General features: G+C 44.3%; 1 protein-coding gene across 1 annotated transcript; it reads right to left on the bottom strand.

The window, feature by feature from the left end:
• Positions 1-97: 97 nt before the first annotated feature.
• On the bottom strand, positions 98-10157 carry LOC106600389 (vang-like protein 2). Its single transcript, XM_045714777.2, has 8 exons — positions 9686-10157; positions 4846-5244; positions 4454-4577; positions 3589-4196; positions 3343-3476; positions 3051-3186; positions 2539-2785; positions 98-2056 (listed from the first exon to the last, which is right to left on the bottom strand). The coding sequence occupies exons 2-8, from the start codon at positions 4914-4916 to the stop codon at positions 1796-1798; spliced, it is 1581 nt and encodes a 526-aa protein (XP_045570733.1). The 5' UTR covers positions 4917-5244; positions 9686-10157; the 3' UTR covers positions 98-1795.
• Positions 10158-24006: the final 13849 nt, after the last annotated feature.

Here is a 24006-nt window from a genome sequence, read left to right on the forward strand (position 1 = left end):
GTTCGACTCTCTTCATTCATGCTTCATTAACCACTGTTACCATGGTTACTCTATGGATTTTCAGTGTGACCAAAGTCGCACTAAAAAAGACAGTCTCTACAAGCCAGAATGTTTAATAAAAATGACATTTACACTTACATTCCCTGTTGTACATGCTGGTTGAGAGAATGGCAAAAGTGTGCAAAGCGCTCAAGGCAAAGGGTGGCTACTTTGAAGAATCTCAAATATAAAATACATTTCGATTTGTTTAACACTTTTTTTTGGTTACTACATGATTCCATATGTTATTTCATAGTTTTGATGTCTTCACTATTATTCTACAATGTAGAAAATAGTACAAGTAAAGAAAAACTGAGGTGTGACCAAAATTGTGACTAGTACTGCACATACACATGGCCAAGAAAGAAATGACTTCCCAGTGAGGGTGGTAGCATGTTGTCACTAGAGGGTCATATTGAATAATGGGGGTGCTGTGGAAAACAAAAGGCCATAAAAGAACTCCGAAGGGAACAAGTAGAAAGAGTGTTGTAGGTAAGAAAGAGAAGTTTAAACTCAATCGGAATTACTTTCCAATTCGCCATCTTTCTCTGAATTAAAACTCAGATTCCATTACGTCTTTAATCATCTTCTCGTCAGTAGGCTTACAGTATTGTTTTTCCTAACAGGGCTTCATACAATCACAACTTTGTGTATGTGAGAAAAGCAGAGACGGGGAGAACAGGACTAAAAACATCGAGCACACCATACAAGCTACTATTATCAATAATGAAACATTAAAATCTTTGTACGCACCACCGCTTTTCCAAAAGTAAAAACATTTTTTTGAATTATAACTTAATAAAAAATATATATATAGAAAACAAACTCATATAAAATGTATTTAAACCCAAAATTCTAGCATGCATAAAAAAACTGGAACGACAATCAATCATCAATTATGTCAAACCAGTTGTGAACTTTCATTGGTTGTTCTCACAGAAATGTACAGTATTGGAGTTCTAACTGCTTGAATAGAAATGATTGGCAGTCATATCGTGGCTCAGAAGATGAACTGCACCAAACTGTTGTCTAAGTAGCAACGTTAGGCTGCCAGTTACAGTACATCTGGGTTTGAACCGAGAGGTTTAGTGGTCAGAGAAGTGGTTCTTTGCCAGAGATCACCGGCCAGCATTTCGTAGTTCACACATGGGTAAGGCTGTTACTGTGCTTGTTTTACAAATGTGGCACAATCTGGTGATTTGCTATGGACTGCAGACAACTTGCAGTGAGGATACAATCACATGTCCTTGGTCAGAGTGAGATGGGTGGAGGACAGTGGACACAGGATAAAGACAAGGCAAGTCCATTCAAAACAGCTTCATGGAACAAAAGGTTATTCAGAAAAGTCAGTCTGAGAAACATTGTAAGAATGCTGTCCCAAGGCAGGAATGATTTACTCATTCAATGTTACCAAATCATGATAACTTTTGTGTAAAAAAAGCCCAGTGTAAAATTAAATGAGAGCCACATATACACGGAATAAGACTACAACACACAGAATCTCAGTTACAACAAGCTCGGGAATGTAGTTCCTTCGCAAACAGATGGAGACAGTTGGCCTACAGACAAGAAACACCTTAAAAAGGGAATTATCCAGTGTCATAAGACATGGTCAAGGCATCCATTTTCTGTCTTTGGAAGACCGTAGCTTCATCCCATTCTGTTAACATCCAATACAATGGTTCAATAGGAGAGTACATGATGATCTAGCACCCTGCATATCCCAGTCGGATCAGGGGCCTCCACTGACCCCCCTTTAGACAGAGGTCTCCGACTGCAGCCTCATCACAAACTTGTGGCTCTTGGGGTCGATAAACTCCTCACCGATACGCAGGAAGGGGAGGGGCTGCACAGTGACGACAAGGGAGAAGTCGAGGCGGCGCAGGGAGAAGACCAGACCCTGACGCAGGGCAGAGGTTACCGGCTCCTCGCTCACTAGAGTCCACTGGCGCCCCCTGCCATTCTCACGCTGGTACTGCATGGTAGGACCTGGGCTCACGTAACGCTCAAGGAATGCCTGGAAAGAAAATAAAATACAGCCTTTCAAAATCAACCTGAATGAGGAAGACATGTGAATGGGTACAGAGAGGATGAGTAGTTGAGTACAAGTTAGAATTTGAATTCTAGATCTGATCAAATGCATGCTATTTATTAGGGCTGGGAGGATACCAGTATAGCGATGCACGTGAGTATTGTGGCAAGGAAAGCGGATTTGACTTATTTAGGAAAGTCCTAATGTTGAAAACAAATATAATTATGCCGTCATCCAGTCACATGTATTTATTTTCCAAGCTGTAGAAGACAATATTTTACATATAGCAGGTTTTTGAAAGGACCAAACCGTTAGGTCTGCTTCATGTTTTCATTTTTGTCATGGAAAAAAATAATCGCAACACTGGTATCGTTCTAACATTTTACCCAGAGTCACACAATGTACCTCTTCTATTTTCAGGTTATATATTATAGAGACTCCAAGAGAACATGATCAATTCTGCTCACCTTGGGGGTCATGTTGTGGGTGATACAGAACTGCAGGTGTGTGAGGATGCTCTCCATGCTGTGGTAGGGCTGCTGGCGCGTGGTCCTCAGGTACTTCTGCATGGCCCGCGCCATGGGGGCAAAGATGGCCTGAGCCGCCTCCCGGGGGTCCATCACCTCACGGGGGTGTTTGTGGGACGAGGCTGCGGGGTCATCATCATGGAGACGCTTGATGTGGGTGAAGGCCTCTTCCACCGCCACTACCAACCTGGACAACGCCACAATAAATCGTTATGATCAGTGTTATTATTACCATCAGCAACGGCACTATAATACAGGAGAACTCAATGGGCAGTGGCATCAGTCATCATAACTGTGCCTGAAATACACTATGAAAGGGACTGGTTATCCTCCAGCAACGTACATAGCAACAAGACTCACTGGAGACAAACAGAACAGGGACATTAACAGGGTTCTTCTTTCCCTAATCACTTTAAAAGCATATTACAGACATGTGAAGTTGTCGGTCTTACCTGGCCTTGCGTTTGCGGCACCTGCGGTCCATCTCGGCCTCCTCGTAGTAGTACTCGTTGTGGGAGTTGTCTCTCCTGCGGGCAGCAGCAGCGATCATGGCCCGGGACTGACTGGTGGAGTTATTGGTGCTGTTCTCTGTAGATCAATACATCAGTCAGTGGATGGATTAATAGGAGGGAGGGAGGATAGATGGATGAGTGGGTGGACGAATGACTGGATTGATGGACGGATGGACAGATGAATGGAAAGATACTGTAAGGTAGAGAGAGGGGGGTGTGGAATGCTGTTTACCGTCCAGTGAGTAGACTTTGAATCCAGACATCTTCTTGGAGAGGATGGACTTGGGCAGGTTGAGCAGGGCAGGGTTGTAGACTGGGAAGTCCCTGTAGTACTGATCCAGCACCCACACTGCTGCCCTCTGGATACTGGAACACACAATCATCTTCAATACTATCAACATCGCAATGAGGATACGTGAACAGCACAATGCACGCAACACAGACGCACAGAGACAAACACGTACACACACTCACTGACCTGAGGTGTCCCACGTTGTAGAAGCGGCTAGCCCCGTCTGTGGCGCGCACCACCTTGAGGCAGAAGGCAGGCTGCAGGTGTCTGACCTCCAGCAGCACCAGGGCCAGGTACTGGATGAAGAGCAGCGCGTCCACCAGCGACGCAGCATACTCCACGATGCCTCTGTAGTCCCTCTCCCGGGGCTCCAGCACGCGCACGCCGTAGAACAGCCAGTAGGACGCCACGAACAGGAACACCAGCACCATGAGCAGGCAGCGGAAGACGAAGAAGCGGGGCAGGGTGGCGCGCGGCGGGTGCAGGAACAGCGCCCAGGAGGAGATGAGGAGCACCAGGAGCTTGAAGGCCAGGGAGACGTAGAGACCCTCGCAGGGCGTGCCGCAGGGCTCCAGGGCCTCACGCCACAGCAGCTGGGGGAGGACCAGGAAGGCCAGGGGGGTGACCAGAGCGAACAGGCCTAGGCAGCCACCCAGCACGGGCCCCAGGAAGCGCTTGCATTCCAGGGGGGACGATTCCTCCAGCTCCTTGGAGACACGCGTCAGGTCCTCGTTGGACACGCTGTGTTCTGATGTGCCTGTGACCACGGTGGTGGTCTCGCCCCAGTTGTCATCCTACAGACAGGGACAGAGACAGGACATCGAGTAAACGTGGAGGAGAGATTGGAGGGGGGGGAGCTTTATAGAGATATAAAAGGATAGAGAGGTTGTGAATTGGATGGGTAGAGAAGATAACGGGACCTGACGTTTTTCTGACTGCATAACCTGATCCTGGTTCAGCCGCATGGTCAGGAAAAACCAACGTCCCTATTATGAGAGAAATAAATATGGAGATCTAGAGGGGTTGAAGAGGAGAAGGTTGTGATTCTAACCCGGTCATCGCCGCGGGTCGACTCTGCGTCTAATAGTGACTCCCCAGGGGCCTGGATGGTGACAGACTTGTCCCCACGGCTGCTGCCGTCTCTGCTCTTGGAGCGATGTCTGTCCCGCCGATCCCTGGGTAAAAGAAACGGGACAGCCACACAGTTATGTCAGCGCGTTAAGCCTCTGTTGTTGCGTAACCGAGGCCTGGGGGGGGGGGTACATGTGTTTTGTGTGTGGTTGCTCACCAATGTGCCCATTGACTAATGGATCGATGTGTGTGCGTATTACAAATGTGTTTGAGCCTAGTGTTTCACTAAAACATTTGTGGAACGACTGTTTAAAGTGTACTTGCACGCTTGTGCTTTTTGTTGTTGTTGTTGTCTGACTGACCCTCTGGTACCTGTGCTTGCGGGAACTGCGGGAGTGGGACGACTTGTAGGAGTAGCCCGAGTACTGTGACTCGTTGTCCATGTCTCGGGTCGGTGGACGGGGTTGACAGGCCCCTCTTCCCCCCCCCCCCCCCCGTGCCTCGTTCCCTGACTCTGCCCAGCTGGCTCTTGAGCTCGGAGAGGGACCTGGTGGATAGGGCCAGAGGCAGCTTCAGTAGCTCAACCTTACTCCTGAAAGAATTTATCTTGGAGGCCAGAGGACAGGGAGAAGAGCCCACCAGGCAGATGGAATCAGGGAAACAAAGGACTAGAAAAACAAGGGTAGGAAGAAGAGAAGACAGACTAGACAGGGAGGGTGAAAAGATAAGATGATGAGTAGGATGGGATGGGGGGGTTGAAGTGGACCGGGCCTGAAATAGAGGAGAGAAGGGAATTAGTGACAAAAACAAACTCCCATCTGGTGTTTAAATCCAACCGAATTTCATTTTACATTTCATTTCTTGTCATTTAGCAGATGCTCTTATCCAGAGCAACTTACAGTTAGTGCATTCATCTTTCAACAGCTAGGTGGGACAACCAAATATCTCAGTCATAGTAAGTACATTTTCCCTCAAAGAAGCTATCAGCACAATCAATGCTAGTGGGGAGAAGGTGGGGGCGGGTTCTGTGGGATTTTTTCATTACCTTTAATCAGGTAAGACCAATTGAGGTTAAAAACCTCTTTTGCCGGGATGACCTGACAATGAGGCAAAACAGGGAAATAGCAGCATGTACATAAAATATTACCGAAGAACACAAAATACACACAAAAGACAGTGTCACAAGTTCAGAGGGAAGCTGGTTCCACCATTGGGGTGCCAGGACAGAGAGGAGCTTTGACTGGGCTGAGTGGGAGCTGCCCTCCCATAGGGGTGGGTGGGTTAAGAGACCAGAGGTGGCAGAATAGGGTACTGGGGTTTGGGGTGTAGGGTTTAAGCATAGCTTGAAAGTGTTTGTGGGTATTTGACCCTGACCGTCTGCGCAACTGAAGACATGTTAGCTCTCGGGGTGAATACAAGCTTTTAGATCTCAGGCAAGGTTGGCCCTCAAGTAGTTCTACAGACAATAAGTCTGCAGTGAGCCGAGGTCCAGGAAAGCTTACAGATCTGATACAATGGAGTCATATTGGATTACTGTGTTTTCACAAACTTGTTTGCCCTCGCCCTCTCTTTCCCTATCTCACATTCCCTCTTGGTCTCCCTTGGCCCCCTGGGTAACAGGGCCTCTCCGTTGCTGGTGATGATGAAAATAGGGTGTTCAGATGGAGGGAATTGGAGGCTGACGGTTTCCATGGAAACGGACCTTACACCACCCTCTCCTACCCCGAGAAACTGTATTGGCTTACCATGTTAATTGGACAGTTTGATTTGTCACATATGGGGTAATAGTCAGTCATGGCCATGCATGCAGGGCATTACGTTTAACAACTAACTCCATTAAACTGCCAGTCTATTCTCAACTGTGTGTATCTGTTTGCATGCACAAGTTGACTTGAGCCTCATCTTGGGAAGTGGCCCACTGTTTATCCTATAAAAACCCATAGCCTCCGTACCCTCCAATGGAAACCTAAGGGCCCCAGAGCATTTGCTGAACTTCAGCTCCCATCACATGCTGTGCAGCCCTGGGAGGGTGTGGTGCATATGGAGCCAGCAGGGGCAAAAATGTATAGTCTGCTTCACCTGCATTTCAAAACCATGTCTGATAAATAATGCAAAGCAGAGAGAACCCACATGCTAATTGTGGCTTGCTTGGCTTGTTTGTATTCCCATGCTCTGGACTTGAGCTCCCAAAAACAAATCCCCCACAGGCTGTCTGTGATACTGGGGATATGATGAACACCTGATCCATCAAAGTTTGGTCTGCTGGAGAGACAAAGTTTCCTTTATCTTATTTCAACCCTATATGTCATGTGATCCGGTCAATGAACTCCGCGATCGTGGTGATTCCGCACTCACGCCGTCCTCACTTAGCCACATCATGACATCATAAAGACCTAACCAGCAGGAAGGTCTGATTTCACAATTATTAAAACAAGATCCCAGATGTCAAATATAAAGAACCAGCCCACCGAAAAAAAAAAACATTTTAAAAAATGGAGGCCTCTTCAATGTTGTGATGCAAAACACTAGCGTAATGCATAGCACTCAGAATGAAAAAGGTTTTACCAGGTAATGCTTCTCCTGATCAGAGTTTTTTTTTACATGGACGATACATTGGAGATAATATATGACAACTACAAGGAACAACATCAAACTTCTAAGAAGCCAGGCCTGGTATTTATAGCAGATTTTGAAAAGGCCTTTGAAAAAGTAAGACCGGATTTTATATATGGATTTTTTCAATTTCAGTGAGTCTCTTATTCAATGAGTAAAAGTAATGTATAGTAATCCCAGGTGTAAAATAGTAAATAGTGGCTACTTCTGAGAGTTTTGAACCGTCACGAGGAGTTAAACATAGGGTGCCCACTGTCACCATATCAATTCGCTATGGCCATCGAAATGCCAGCTATTAAACGCAGATCAAATAACAGAGGATTAGAAATCCAAGGCTTAAAAACAAAAAGGTGTCCATGTATGCCAATGAATATGAACTGGGTGGGCTGAGATTAAATATAAAAGCACTAAACCTCGAAAAGCTTCACTTACACAAACATTTTATGTTAGCACAGCTGAAAACTGTTGTTGAAGGCAATCATGGTAACCATGATTGCCTTCCAACCCCAGTGTAGCTCACTGTAAACAAGCGTAACGGTAGGGCCAGTATCTTCTGGCAAATCTAATCCATATAATGTAGATAGGGGAAATATGCAAACATCTGCCAAGTATGCTGGCATCTATCAGATTCATCTGCCCTGTTGTCAGGGATTTGAGATAATGTCCCAGTCAGATAAGCCAACGCCAAAGGCAGGGCTTGCCTGACAGTGCATAAACTATCATGCACGTCTCGTTGCCCCACAGTGAGCATCACAGATGCCTTTGCCTTTTCTGAGTACACATCTCTCTCTTCGCATGGCTCTACATTTACTAGCCTAATATAATATGACAACAACTCCTTCCTCTCTTCCAAATCTTAATGCTTTAATGGAGCTTGGTAAATATAAACAGAAGAGGTGATATAGCTCTAACCACATGCCCGCACAGAAATACCATTCAACGCCATTGGAGAAATCTAAGTTTTCTACATTTCATGAAACCCAAACTTTCACCAGCTGTTTGAAGGAGTGGAAAAGTCCAAACAACTGATTGTGGCAACGCGGTATGTAACTTCATGTATGAGTAATATGAAGCCAGAAGACTGCAACTGTGAAAATAAACATGCACAGCCCAGTACAGTGGTAGAGAGTGAGTGAGTATGAGGGGGCCACACACACACCATTTCAACCCCCACCCACCTACTGCTAACTGCAGTGACAACAGAAAACCCAGCGAAAAAGAGACAACTGCACTCCCAACCTTTGTGCCCAGTACTCATATGATGTGGAGCAGGTGTGTGTACAATGTAAAAGATGGGGTGTGGCCAAATCAACATACGGTCTATGGACTGGACAAAGCAGGCTTGTTACAACATTGTTACCAGAGGGGCAAGACAGTTTACCATTCACTTGCCAATAAACTTTTCTGTGACCATATCCAAGCATGGATTTGAGGTTACCACTGTCCAAAGTCTTGCCTCAGTCACCACTTGTCTCTTTTGTCGTGATGTGCCCTTTGTGCTGTTGTCTGTGCCCTGTTTTGTGCTGCTGCCATACTGTGTTGTCATGTGTTGATGCCATGCTATGTTGTCATCTTAGGTCTCTCTTCATGTAGTGTTGTCTCTGGTCGTGATGTGCATTTTGTCCTATATTTTTTAATCCCAGCCATCATCCCCGCAGGAGGCCTTTTGCCTTTTGGTAGGCCATCATTGTAAATAATAATTTGTTTTTAACTGACTTGCCTAGTTAAATAAAAAATAAAATAAAACTAAACCTCTAATCTAATGGGCCTGTTTATTTTGAGAGCCACAGGCAGCTGGGACAACAGCATTTGCACTGGGAACTCTACATTAGCCCTAGCAAAAGCTAATTACATGAGAAAAACAGGCATTAAATAACCAAATAATGATTCATCTTGTAGGCAGATTGCTGTGGCAAAGTTGGTCGTTGTAACTTCATTAGCTTAGGACCATTTTGATTTCATAGGCCTAACTTAACGTTTAACTTAAAACATTCAAAACTCAGTAATTGTGTAGTTTACGAAGTGAAAGCTTAACATTCGCCATAATTTGACCTACTGTGGAAATACTGTTTCACTATAGTCTGTAGACTAGATTATACATTTGTAACATTCATATCTGCAGTCCTTGTTAATATCTTGCTACGTTGTTACAGTGTTGCAAGTGCAACAAGGTTACAAACATGTAATTTAGCCACCAGCTGAATCAGATCCACTGTAGCTAACTATATTCGTAACAAATAGAGGCATGCCTTATTTCATTACCGGTCGGTTTGGAACAGGGATTTAAATGAAGTGTATCCACAAAAGCCTGAATGAAACAATAACCTGTTACTAAATGAGCAATAACCTAGCAAACACAAAACACGTTTATCGAAGATTCAACTACGATATATAAAAGTTACAAATGCCCATTTTATCCGAAGTAAGCAGAAATGTATCCTCCATTATATGAGGTTAGCAAACAATAGGGCGAGACTCTCCGGTCACTATCGAGCACAAATGGATGATCCGTTTTCCTTCTGAGAATCTTTTCCCCCATTTATTTTCGAAGGGGGAAGCCCTGGATGAATGGATCATGCACATTGAATTTTACACCAACCTTCGGCGAAATTTCTCGCAGAGCTTGAAGCCCCACGTGTCCTCTCAGCGTCTCGTTCCCATGTCGGGATGAGAGTTGGCTAATTTCTCCCAAATTGTTTGGGACTCAGGATTCAACTCTTCGAACCACGTAGCTACGTGGCCTGGGTGAAAATAACAATAGGCCCGATCACGCCAGGGGTCCTCTCTAAACTTCCCTGCAGCTTCGGTCTGGAGTGGAAACCGAGTGCGAATATAGTCTCTTCCCGACTTTTGTTTCGGAACCATGAAACCTCACCCTAGCGATGTATATTGTATTCCCCTTTTACTTCAATTGTCAATTATTTCCAAACATGTTCACTATATATATCCACACTGAAAAACACGCTTTCGACCCCCCGCCCCAAAAAAACAGTGTATGGCTACTTATCCCAGATATCCATTCAGGTATTTTCACTTTCCTCTTTTCCCCCTCGACTGACTGGAAGACAGGGTTGCCAGGTCTAGCTACAATTTTACAAAAAAGTCTTCTGAAAACCCACCCAGAATGCCTGGAAACTCCCCTCCAAAAATATCGCAGTAACAGATGAGTTGCCACATTTAACAATTAATCCCATTTTCCATAGCGTTATTGAGCGAATTAAGAAGTAATATCGATGTCATTTTTAACATTTTTTTCCATCAAAATATTCATTCTCGCCAGTTTAAGAATTTGTCACAAGAGAAAAGACAAATTGCCCTTATTAAACTCTCCAGATAATTTCCCATCAATGGAAGACGATTTAACTTGTTTTGACTGCTATGATTAAGCAATAAGGCCCGAGGAGGTGTGGTATAAGGCCAATATACCACAGCTAAGGGCTGTTCATAGCCCTTAACCGTGGTATATTAGCCATATACCACAAACACCTGAGGTGCCTTATTGCTATTATAAACTGGTTACCAATGTAATTAGAACAGTAAAAAGTTCGTTTTTGTCATTCCCGTGGTATATGTTTGATATACCATGGCTTTCAACCAATCAGCATCCAGGGCTCAAACCACCCAGTTTATAATTGAACCTCAGGGTTTTGTGGTATATGGCCAATATACCACGGCTAAGGGCTGTATCCAGGCAGTCCGTGTTGCGTCGTGCATAAGAACATCCCTTAGCCATGGTATATTGGCCATATACCACACCCCCTCATGCATTATTACTTAAATAAATCCTGTTTGCTCATATGCATAACTATAGATAAATCTAACAGGAGAGTTTGAGTGATGAAAATTGGCAAGAAACACTTGGACGAACTTCAAAAAACAAATGGTGGGCTGTTTGCTGGCAATTGTGCTGTTATTATGTGCCAGATGCTAAACTACAAACAGTTATAAATTGATTATTTGCGAGATTGACTTGTTATTTCAATAGGCATAGGCTACTGACAAAAATCTGGGTTTATAATTGCAATTCAACTTTGCCAAGGTTTGCTGAGCTAGATGTAGGTAGCCTATTGGCCCTGATAGGCCAACATGCCGAAGTCCACGATGAAACTGACATTAAATGTGGAGAATGATACATTTACGATAGAGCTGTGACCATGATCACAATTGATAACTCCCAATTTAATTAACTAAAAATGGCCATTAATAATTGCATAATAACACAAGGCTACAACAACAAACTGAGTTATAGGCTATTTATTAAATCCATTTGCCAGCTCCAAGTAGGCTACACAAGTTGCACAAATTGATTTGCAATGACTCCAGTGATCTCATCATTTCATTATATTTATTGTATCAAATGGTAGGCTACAGTAGCCTGTAATGGCTAAGAAATTAAAAGCCTACTTGATGGCCAACAGATGCAATGTAGCCTATCATTCTCCACATTTTTAATGTACTTTTCATTGTGGACTTTTTCCTCATAAAACATGCACGTGAGGGAGTTCCATAACTTCCACTCACTCATCGCTCCAGACCCTAGAACTGAGCATGAGTAAAATCCTTCGCTTAATATTATCGATAAGAAAAGACAACATTAGAATGCAGTTTACTTTAAACCACCTCTGAGCGAATTTATCTAAAGAGCCCTATTGCACCTGAAGTCGTTTTCCAATGCTTTGTTACCATTATATCAGTTCTAGTGTGTTAATATGTTTTGTGGAAAAAGGGTGTCTCCATAATGACCAATCTAAATAGCCTACCTACAACTTGTAAAAAGTTGTCAAGACATGCTTGTGTGCTGCTCTGTCTCCATGACTCAGCTGCCTCTGCTGCAGCACTCTCTCAACAAGTGCTCTCAACGCACACACACCTATGGGGAGTGATTCAGGCCAGAATTCAGCCACTGAAGCTACTGATACCTCTCACCAAGTCACCTAACGCCATTAGATACCGTCATGAATAAACATGGACTGTCAATGGGGACAACTTTTTTCTAAGATGTCAAACTGCCGACACGTACACAGTGTCAGTTTGCTTGTATTTTTTTATGAAAGATCTCACCACGAACGACTTAAAAACGTTTACAGGTAGATGGAGCGATCTTCTGGTCAGACTTCGGAGGTGCGCACACCACCCACCACTTCCGAGTATATTACTCGCTAATGTCCAGTCTCTAGATAACAAGATAGACGAAATAAGGGCAAGGGTTGCTTTCCAGAGAGACATCAGGGATTGTAACATACTCTGTTTCACGGAAATGTGACTCTCTCTGGATATGCTGTCGGAGTCGATACAGCCACTTGGATTCTTTGTGCGTCGTGCCGACAGGAATAAACATCTCTCTGGGAAGAAGAAGCCCGGGGGAGTATGTTAGATGATTAACGACTCATGGTGTAATTGTAAAAACATACAGGAAGTCAAGTCCTTTTGTTCACCTGACCTAGAATTCCTCACAATCAAATGCTGACTGTATTATCTCCCAAGGGAATTCTCCTCGGTTATTGTCACAGCCATGTATATCCCCGCTCAAGCCGATACCACGATAGCCCGCAAGGAACTTCACTGGACTTTATGCAAACTGGAAACCTATATATCCCGAGGCTGCATTTATTGTAGCTGGGGATTTTAACAAAGCAAATTTGAGAACAAGGCTACCTAAATTCTATCAGCACATTGACTGTAGCACCCGCCCTGGAAAAACACTGGATCACCGCTACTCTAACTTCCGCGATGCATACAAGGCCCTCCCCCGCCTTCCTTTTGGCAAATCTGACCACAACTCCATTTTGTTCCTCCCTTCCTATAGGCAGAAACTCAAACAGGATGTACCCGTGCTAAGGACTATTCAACACTGGTCTGACCAATCGGAATCCACGCTTCAAGATTGTTTTGATCACGCAGACTGGGACATGTAGCCTCAGAGAATAATATTGACGTATATGCTGATTCGGTAAGTGAGTTTATAAGGAAGTGCATATCTACTTGTATCTACTGTGACTATTAAAACCTACCCTAACCAGAAACCGTAGATAGATAGCGGAATTCGCACCAAACTGAAAGCGCGAACCATCGCATTTAACCATGGAAAGGTGACTGGGAATATGGCCGAATACAAACAGTGTAGTTATTCCCACCACAAGGGAATCAAACAAGCGAAATGTCAGTATAGAGACAAAGTGCAGTCGCAATTCAACGGCTCAGACACGAGACATATGTGGCAGGGTCTACAGACAATCATGGACTACAAAAGGAAAACCAGCCTCTTCACAGACACCGACCTCTTGCTTCCAGACAAATTAAACACCTTCTTTGCCCGCTTTGAGGATAATACAGTGCCATCGACGAGGCCTGCTACCAAGGACTGTGGGCTCTCCATCTCCGTGGCCGACGTGAGTAAGACATTCAAACGTGTTAACCCTCGCAAGGCTGCCGGCCCAGACGGCATCTCTAGCCGCGTCCTCAGAGCATGCATAGACCAGCTGGCTGGTGTGTTTACGGACATATTCAATCTCTCCCTATCCCAGTCTGCTGTCCCCACATGCTTCAAGATGGCCACCATTGTTCCTGTACCCAAGAAGGCAAAGGTAACTGAACTAAATGACTATCGCCCCGTAGCACTCACTTCTGTCATCATGAAGTGCTATTGAGAGGCTAGTCAAGGATCATATCACCTCCACCTTACCTGTCACCCTAGACCCACTTTAATTTGCTTTCCGTCCCAATAGGTCCACAGACGATGCAATCGCCATCACACTGCACACTGCCCTATCCCATCTGGACAAGAGGAATACCTATTTAAGAATGTTGTTCATTGACTATAGCTCAGCATTTAACAGCATAGTGAGGACCTGGGTCTAAACCCCGCCCTATGCAATTGGGTCCTGGACTTCCTGACGGGCTGCCCCTGATGGTGAAGGTGGGAAACAACATCTCCACTTCGCTGATCCTCAACACTGGGGCTCCACAAGGGTGCATGATCAGCCCCCTCCAGTACTCCCTGTTCACCCATGACTGTGTGGTCATGCACGCCTCCAACTCAATCATCAAGTTTGCAGACGATACAACAGTAGTAGGCTTGATTACCATCAATGACAAGACAGCCTACAGGGAGGAGGTGAGGGCACTCGAAGTGTGGTATCAGGAAAACAACCTCTCATTCAATGTCAACAAAACAAAAGAGATGATCGTGGATTTCAGTTAACAGCAGAGGGAGCACCCCACTATCCACATCGACGAGACAGCAGTAGAGAAGGTGGAACGTTTTAAGTTCCTCGGCGTACACATCACGGTCAAACTGAAATGGTCCACCCACACAGACAGTGTGGTGAAGAAGGCGCAACAGCGCCTCTTCAACCTCAGGAGGCTGAAGAAATGTGGCTTGTCACCTAAAACCCTCACAAACTTTTACAGATGCACAATTGAAATCATCCTGTCGGTCTGTATTACCACCTGGTACTGCACCGCACACAACCGCAAGGCTCTCCAGAGGGTGGTGCGGTCTGCACAATGCATCACCGGGGGCAAACTACCTGCCCTCCAGGACACCTACAGGACCCGATGTCACAGGAAGGCCAGAAAGGTCATCAAAGACAACAACCACCCGAGCCACTGCCTGTTCACCCCGCTACCATCCAGAAGGCGAGGTCAGTACAGGTGCATCAAAGCTTGGACCGAGAGACTGAAAAACAGCTTCTATCTCATGGCCATCAGACTGTTAAACAGCCATCACTAACACAGAGAGGCTGCTGCCTACATACAGACTTGAAATCATTGGCCACTTTAATAAATGGATTACTAGTCACTTTAATAATGCCACTTCAACAATGTTTACATATCTTGCATTTGTCATCTCATATGTATATACTATATTTTATACCATCTATTGCATCTTGCCTATGCCGCTCTGTCATTGCTCATCCATATATTTATATGTATATATTCTTATTCCATTCCTTTACTTAGATTTGTGTGTATTAGGCAGTTGTGGAATTGTTAGATTACATGTTAGATATTGCTGCACTGTCGGAACTAGAAGCACAAGCATTTCGCTATACTCGCAATAACATCTGCTAACCATGTGCATGTGACTAATAAAATGTTATTTGATTTACATGACATCTACGTGTACATCATGCTTTCACGTCGTGTACACGCGACACTTAACGTGTCACGTGTAAGTTTAAGTGTCTGTTTAGTTTATTATTAAGTATCTCACCATGAACGCCTTACAAACGTCTACATGGACATGCTTTTGCACAATTTTTTTGTTGTTGCCAATCTCTTCCTTCCGACTTCAGTGCGTTCAAGATAACTGAGAATTTGGGAAAAAAGAGCTCAGACTGGGAAAAATAGTTTTGAACTATCATCCAACTCGGCATTCCAATTCAGAAACTTTGGCATCTTTCACTGACTTTCTGACCTGAAAATCACTGATGTCATGATTTAACTAAGTTTTTCCCCAAGAGTTTCAAGTTTACTACAAATTTACTGGTGTAACAGACACAATCACTTTCACCATGCAATCCTTAAGCTATACGTTGTGGACATGTCTTATGGTTAAAAGCAGGGCTTGAATTGAGGGGGTATGTGAGGATATAGGCCTAACCCTTGCTATAGAGACGGGCAAAAAGCATATACTAGCCCTTGTTTGCTTAGCCTTAGAAAAAACAACAGTCCAGATTATATAAAGCGATCTAGGCTATAGAAATGATTAACTCCACGATTATTTCTGCATAATCTTCTAGCCTATTGAAGGTCTTGCTCAGCCTCAACATGGGTTCTTGGTAGGCCTATGAAAACATTCACTTTTAAATGAAAAGCAAGTGTCACTATCACAGGAAAATATGGTTGTTTTATTAAATGCTCCGCAATTTAGAATATTAGTGATAGGCTATGTCTACAGCAAAAGACCAAAAAGATAGAAGCGGTTTAGAAGCGGTCTGGGTCTATCCATAGACCAAACAGCTTAAGAGGAGAGTATTGCCTCCACTCACTTGGTAAAGTAATCGGTCCTCGTCAGACACTAGCTGTTGCCATTCCTGGATTTCATGACGGGTCCGATGAGGTCCACCCCTAACATTTAAAGTGTTAGAGAGGATTACGTCATTCTTACCCATATCTGTGTCAGTCAGTATGCTGATTTTCATATTTGTAAGGATAATGACACACATTCTATAATATTGAACTCTGCTGTGGTCAAATAAAGCAACCATTACAAAACAACTTATCAGGGCAAAACTCCTGCATCACAGTCTTCACCCTCTTAAACTTCTGTCAGGCTGGACAGGTACAGACCTTTAAGCACAAGGTGACAAATTGAAATGTTGTGTTCTCTCTGATATGACGTTCATTAAAACCATAATAATTTCAGATATAATAGAATGTGATTGATAAACAAAAGGTTATTTCACTTGCTCAGCTGTCCCCATCCTTGACAATCCCACTGCAAAAGAAGTGTAGGTTGATTTTGACAATCATGAGCTTCACTTCGAAATGGCCAACATGCATCTCGGTCAGCATGGCCTATAACTAAATATACTGCTCAAAAAAATAAAGGGAACATTTAAACAACACATCCTAGATCTGAATGAAAGAAATAATCTTATTAAATACTTTTTTCTTTACATAGTTGAATGTGCTGACAACAAAATCACACAAAAATAATCAATGGAAATCCAGTTTATCAACCCATGGAGGTCTGGATTTGGAGTCAGTGGAAAACCACACTACAGGCTGATCCAACTTCGATGTAATGTCCTTAAAACAAGTCAAAATGAGGCTCAGTAGTGTGTGTGGCCTCCACGTGCCTGTATGACCTCCCTACAACGCCTGGGCATGCTCCTGATGAGGTGGCGGATGGTCTCCTGAGGGATCTCCTTCCAGACCTGGACTAAAGCATCCGCCAACTCCTGGACAGTCTGTGGTGCAACGTGGCATTGGTGGATGGAGCGAGACATGATGTCTCAATTGGATTCAGGTCTGGGGAACGGGCGGGCCAGTCCATAGCATCAATGCCTTCCTCTTTCAGGAACTGCTGACACACTCCAGCCACATGAGGTATATCATTGTTTTGAATTAGGAGGAACCCAGGGCCAACCGCACCAGCATATGGTCTCACAAGGGGTCTGAGGATCTCATCTCGGTACCTAATGGCAGTCAGGCTACCTCTGGCGAGCACATGGAGGGCTGTGCGGCCCCCCAAAGAAATGCCACCCCACACCATGACTGACCCACCGCAAAACCGGTCATGCTGGAGGATGTTGCAGGCAGCAGAACGTTCTCCACGGCGTCTCCAGACTCTGTCACGTCTGTCACGTGCTCAGTGTGAACCTGCTTTCATCTGTGAAGAGCACAGGGCGCCAGTGGCGAATTTGCCAATCTTGGTGTTCTATGGCAAATGCCAAATGTCCTGCACGGTGTTGGGCTGTAAGCACAACCCCCACCTGTGGACGTCGGGCCCTCATACCACCCTCATGGAGTCTGTTTCTGACCGTTTGAGCAGACACATGCACATTTGTGGCCTGCTGGAGGTCATTTTGCAGGGCTCTGGCAGTGCTTCTTCTGCTCCTCCTTGTACAAAGACGGTCCTGCTGCTGGGTTGTTGCCCTCCTACGGCCTCCTCCACATCTCCTGATGTACTGGCCTGTCTCCTGGTAGCGCCTCCATGCTCTGGACACTACGCTGACAGACACAGCAAACCTTCTTGCCACAGCTCGCATTGATGTGCCATCCTGGATGAGCTGCACTACCTGAGCCACTTGTGTGGGTTGTAGACTCCGTCTCATGCTACCACTAGAGTGAAAGCACCCCCAGCATTCAAAAGTGACCAAAACATCAGCCAGGAAGCATAGGAACTGAGAAGCGGTCTGTGGTCCCCACCTGCAGAACCACTCCTTTATTGGGGGTGTCTTGCTAATTGCCTATAATTTCCACCTGTTGTCTATTCCATTTGCACAACAGCATGTGAAATGTATTGTCAATCAGTGTTGCTTCCTAAGTGGACAGTTTGATTTCACAGAAGTGTGATTGACTTGGAGTTACATTGTGTTGTTTAAGTGTTCCCTTTATTTTTTTGAGCAGTGTATATAGCAACCAACTAGTTAGATGTAAAATGGTTGTTCATAGCTAAATCCTTCCAGTTATGTAATAGAAGTTAACTGCTTAGCATTACCCAGAATAGTGCATTTCTGCCCCCTACGAATGTTGCAGCTCTTGTCAAGATCTGTGCTGCCATAGTACTTCGCCTGGTTGGAAAGATTAAATAAAATCTCCTCTAGGGATGCCATTGAAGTGAAAACTACACACAAACAGAAAGCTACAAAGCAGTTAGCTAGCTAACATTAGCTAAATAAAACTGTCTGGCTAGCTAGCTAGCTGACTAGGCAGGCTGATGTAAGTAAATAAGTAACGTTACAGTAGCACTAGCAATTTCAATTAAAAAAAAGCATAAATTATTTATTCCTATTTAACAATATTTTGTTATATAAAAAAAAAGATATGGTAAAGAAAGAGTATACTCTTTCCAGTCTTCTGAAGCATTAGGCACCGTCAAAAACACCCTTCTTCTTCTTCTTCCTGAGAAGGAAAAGCAGTTTTGGACAGTATCCTTTGCAATCTCTCAGCAGTGAAGTCCGGAAACCCAAAAACCTTTCAAAATCTGGCTGTGTTTTCCTGTCTTTTGTTTTAACTAGCAAAGTGCAAAGAAATGTTAATTCAGGTTGAGTGTGAATTTTTGCTTGAATTTGGTTAAAAGGACAGTGAATCTGTTCATAATTTGAAAACTTGCTATGAAGCTCCTGTGTGTACACACATAGTTTAATCTCTGTGAGATTATTCTGAATTGAAGACACGTGTTACCATGTTGTGTTAGCCTATTGATGATAGTCATATACTCTGTGTAATTCTGTAATGTATCTGTCACACCCTGATCTGTTTCACCTGTCTTTGTGATTGTCTCAATCCCCCTCCAGGTGTTGCCCATCTTCCCCATTATCCGCTGTGTATTTATACCTGTGTTCTCTGTTTGTCTGTTGCCAGTTCATTTTGTTTGTGAAACCGACCAGCATTTGTTCACCTGCGCCTGCCTGTTTCTTGCTCCTGTTTTCTAGTCCTTCCCGGTTTTGACCTTTCTGCCTGCCCTGACCCTGAGACTGCCTAAAGTCCTGTACCTTACCCCACCTTACTGGATTATTGACCCCTGCCTGCCCTGGGACTGCCTGCCATTCTGAACCCCTTGCACCCTCTCTGGATTATTGACCCCTGCCTGCCTTTGACCTGTTGTTTGCCTGCCCCTGTTTAAGGAATACACTTTTGTTTCTTCTACACTGTCTGCATCTGGGTCATACCTTAAACGTGATAGTACAAACTGGCCATGACTGACCCAGCAGACTCGGACCAGCTCCGCAACGGTGCTCTATTGGCTGGATCACCCACAATACCATCCCCATCAACCTACGTGTGTCAGGGAACCACAGCGAGACGATCCAGTTCCTGCTCATTAAGTCTCCTCAGGTTCCCGTGGTATTGGGATTCTCCTGGCTCCAGCGACACAATCCCCTCATTGACTGGTCTGCCGGTGCCATCATGGGCTGGAGCCCGTTCTGTAACACCCATTGCCTGAAATCAGCCTTTTGGCCTCACCAACGCCCCTGCTGTGTTCCAGGCTCTGGTTAATTGATGTTCTCCGTGACATGTTGAACCGGTTCGTCTTTATCTACCTCCATGACATCCTCGTCTTCTCCTGCTCCACCCTAGAACACGTGCTCCATGTCAGACAAGTTCTCCAATGTCTCCTGGAGAACCAGCTTTTTATAAAAGCAGAAAAGTGTGAATTCCATCGCTCCACCATCCCCTTTCTGGGTTGTGTCATCGCTGCAGGAAGCATACAGATGGATCCCTGGAAGGTGAGAGCGGTGGTGGATTGGCCCCAATCTATGTCCAGAGTACAGCTGCAGCGTTTCCTGGGATTTGGCAACTTTTATTGCCGCTTTATATGGGGCAACAGCACCCTAGCTTTCTCCGCTGTCTGCCCTCACCTCTGCCAAGGTTCCGTTCACATGGTCCCCAGCTGCTGACCGGGCGTTCCGGGATCTCAAACACCACTTCACCACAGCTCCCATCTTGGTTCATCCTGACCCCTATATGGAGCCCAAAAGGGTTCTTGCTGGAACCAAAAAGGGTTCTCCTTTGGTGACAGCCAAAGAGCTCTGTTGGAACCCCTTTTTCGAAGAGTGTACTCAACAAGTTCAACCTGTTCAGTTTAAACCATTTAATTCTGTACTCAAACATATGCCTGATATTCAAGATAACACACAACATAGCACCAACCTCTGCTCAGACTTAAATAGCAGTTCCATGAACCTCAACCAGGAGTGACGGTAGTATCCTCAAATAGACAAAAAGGAGACAAAAGAGGGCACCCCACCCCTAATTTAGAACCCGAGGGGTCTTTTATTTTCATACTGTACGCTCTCACTCTCAGCACTATCTCCGTTGCCATCTTCCATTTATGGCATTTCAACAATGACACAGACGGTCACATCACACGTCTTTTCTTGGAACTCCATCCATCCCATCCCCCCCCCCCCCCCCCCCCCACACACACACACACACACACACACACACACACACACACAACTGTAGCATCTTGTTTACATTTCTCACATTTTAGGCATCCAGCTGAGGCCTTGAATGGATTATGTTGCACTAGGGTATGTATGTACAGTAATTTTCAGAGTGGAGACAAATGAGTTGAACAGGAGAAGAGGATGTGGTTGCTTGTGGAGGGAGAGTAGTGGTGGTGGTGAGTGCTGATCGGTTGCTCTGGCTCATCACTTCTTCTTGACTAAAATAAATTAGTTTGACATTACCATAGTTCAACAGCTCAAAAGCCTTTATTAACATACTCCCAGAGATAGCAAGACATTCAGTATTCACTGAGTAAAGTAGCTTACCCATCCTCATTTACAATTTAATGAATCAATGAAATGAATTATACAATAGCACATTCAATGACGTTATTATTTTAGACTATAGGCTACTCCTGTGTCACGCTCTGACCTAGGAGAGCTGTGTTTTCTCTATTTAGCTAGGCCAGGGTGTGATAGGTGGGTGGGCATTCTATGTTTTGTGTTCTATGTTTTGGCCGGGTATGGTTTCCAATCAGAGGCAGGTGTCTATCGTTGTCTCTGATTGGAAGCCATACTTAGGCAGCCTGTTTTCCTTTGTTTTTTCTGGGTAGTTCTTTTCCGGCGTGTCCTGCGGACGTCGGTAAGTACCTGACGGAACTGTCTGCTGTCATTTTTGTTTATTTGTAAAGTGTTCATTCTTTCTTCGTTAAACTCAAGATGAACATATTCCACGCTGCACCTTGGTCTACTCACTTTGACGCCTGTGACATCCTGTGTCTACCTTGAACAATATTGTAATCACTGAATAAAGTAGCTTACCCATCCACATTTACAATTTAATTCACCAATTAGATAAATAATACTAGCACATACAGTTAGTTACATTATTGTAGAATAGTCTACTCCTGTATCCACACTATATTAGGATACCGTTAGGATTTCATTGATCTTCATTGGTCAGTATTTATGCTGCAGTAGTTTATGTGTCGGGGGCTAGGGTCAGTCTGTTATATCTGGAGTATTTCTCCTGTCTTATCCGGTGTCCTGTGTGAATTTAAGTATGCTCTCTCTAATTCTCTCTTTCTCTCTTTCTTTCTCTCTCTCGGAGGACCTGAGCCCTAGGACCATGCCTCAGGACTACCTGACATGATGACTCCTTGCTGTCCCCAGTCCACCTGGCCGTGCTGCTGCTCCAGTTTCAACTGTTCTGCCTGTGGCTATGGAACCCTGACCTGTTCCAGACCTGCTGTTTTCAACTCTCTAGAGACAGCAGGAGCGGTAGAGATACTCTCAATGATCGGCTATGAAAAGCCAACTGACATTTACTCTTGAGGTGCTGACTTGTTGCACCCTCGACAACTGTGATTATTATTATTTGACCATGCTGGTCATTTATGAACATTTGAACATCTTGGCCATGTTCTGTTATAATCTCCACCCGGCACAGCCAGAAGAGGACTGGCCACCCCTCATAGCCTGGTTCCTCTCTAGGTTTCTTCCTAGGTTTTGGCCATTCTAGGGAGTTTTTCCTAGCCACCGTGCATTGCTTGCTGTTTGGGGTTTTAGGCTGGGTTTCTGTACAGCACTTTGAGATATCAGCTGATGTAAGAAGGGCTATATAAATAAATGTTATTTGATTTGTCAGTCATGATTTTAAATCTTCAATCGAAGTTGTACCTCGTTTCCCTTCTTCAGTGAAAAGTAGTTATGCATCCCCCATTCAGTTCGAGTGTGAATGTGTAGGCCTAGTGGCAGTGGAAAAATAAACTCATAGCTCCAGCACACAATGGCATATAGGAGTAGTGTATTACAATTTAAAATATGTATATATCCTATAGTACAATGGCATGTAGGGGTAGTCTATTACAATGTAAAATATGAATATATCCTATAGCGCCACGTGTATATTTACAATTTAATTAATCCATTAAATAAATCCTACTAGCACATCAAATTACTTTATCATTGGGATATCCCAAGCATCCCGAATTGCATGGACCCTCTGAGAAAGCCTATGAACTCGTCTATTCGACTGAAAGCCACGGACACAACTCTTATTGGTTGTCTGATGTAGGCTACTGGGAACTGGTAACAACACAGTCTGTGATTGGCTAAGAACCTTTAGATCTGTATACAGTAAAATAAGATTACATACAATCCCATGAGTTGTTGAAGGAAAGACAGATTACCTATAGATTGGACATCATCTTTTCTAGGCCATGAGTGATAACTGGAAATACACAAGCTGTAGGCTACACTATAGCTCAAGGTGGTTACATCGGAATGTTGGCTTGCATGGGAAAAGCGGTAAGTTTCTAACATTTATGATTGAGATTTAATTAATATAAATATAATCTATGCACTTTATGAGCAGGTGTCACACAAACGTTGTAAGGCATTGGTATCGTCATGTCAGTCAGATGTTCAATGGTAGGCGACAGCCACACAGTGGTACTGTTGCCTAGGCTGAATTTAGGCCTTTATCATCCCCCATACTGAACATTCAAGAGTTCTAATGTCCTTTTCGCATGAACAGGTGAATAAAGTGCCTGTATTCTTAATTTCACATGCTGTGAGCACATGTTAAGCATTTTTTGCATTTACAAGTGTAGAAAACGCGTGACTTATTTGAAGAATTGAACTCAACTGTGGTGAGTTGAAGGTGCCTGCAGTATAAACATCACATATTCAACCAGTTTGAATAGAGAAGAGGACTCATTCTCCTGTTTTGTGTCACTGTATGTACCGCAATGAGCATGGACAAAAGAAAGAAAATCTGAGAATTATCTGAGGAGGTCAGGCACAATATTGTAGCCAAGCATGGACAATCTCAAGGCTACAAGTCCATCTCCAGAGACCTTGATGTTCCTGTTTCCACCGTACGTAATGGTATCAACAAGTTTAAGGCCCATGCCACTGTAGCCAACTTCACTGGACGTGGCCCCAAGAGAAAACTTGAAGGAAGATTGCAGCGAAGGATTGTTTGAATGGTGGAGAAAGCACCTCAGTCAACTGCCACACAGATTCAAGCTGACATTCAGACACAAGGTACAACAGTTTCAACTCGCACCATCCGTTGCCAACTCAATGAAAGGGGGTTATATGGTAGGAGACCCAGGAGGACCCCACTGCTGAGAGACAGACATAAGAAAGCCTGACTGCAATTTGCCAAAACACATCTGAACATGCCAAAATCTTTCTGGGAGAATGTCCTGTGGACAGATGAGACCAAATTAGAGCTTTTTGGTAAAGAACACTATCTCTATGTTTACAGAAAACAAATGAAACTTTC

The sequence above is a fragment of the Salmo salar genome, chromosome 03 (genome assembly GCF_965601325.2).
Source record: "Salmo salar chromosome 03, fSalSal1, whole genome shotgun sequence".
In the NCBI taxonomy this organism is placed as follows: Eukaryota; Metazoa; Chordata; class Actinopteri; order Salmoniformes; family Salmonidae; genus Salmo; species Salmo salar.

Excerpts from the sequence above, each read along its gene's own strand:
- LOC106600389 (XM_045714777.2), bottom strand. The coding sequence starts at position 4,916 with ATGGACAACGAGTCACAGTACTCGGGCTACTCCTACAAGTCGTCCCAC. Across the intron at positions 4,197-4,453 it reads CGACCCGCGGCGATGACCGG|GATGACAACTGGGGCGAGAC; the intron begins GTTAGAATCACA and ends CCCTGTCTGTAG. Across the intron at positions 3,187-3,342 it reads CAAAGTCTACTCACTGGACG|AGAACAGCACCAATAACTCC; the intron begins GTAAACAGCATT and ends ATTGATCTACAG.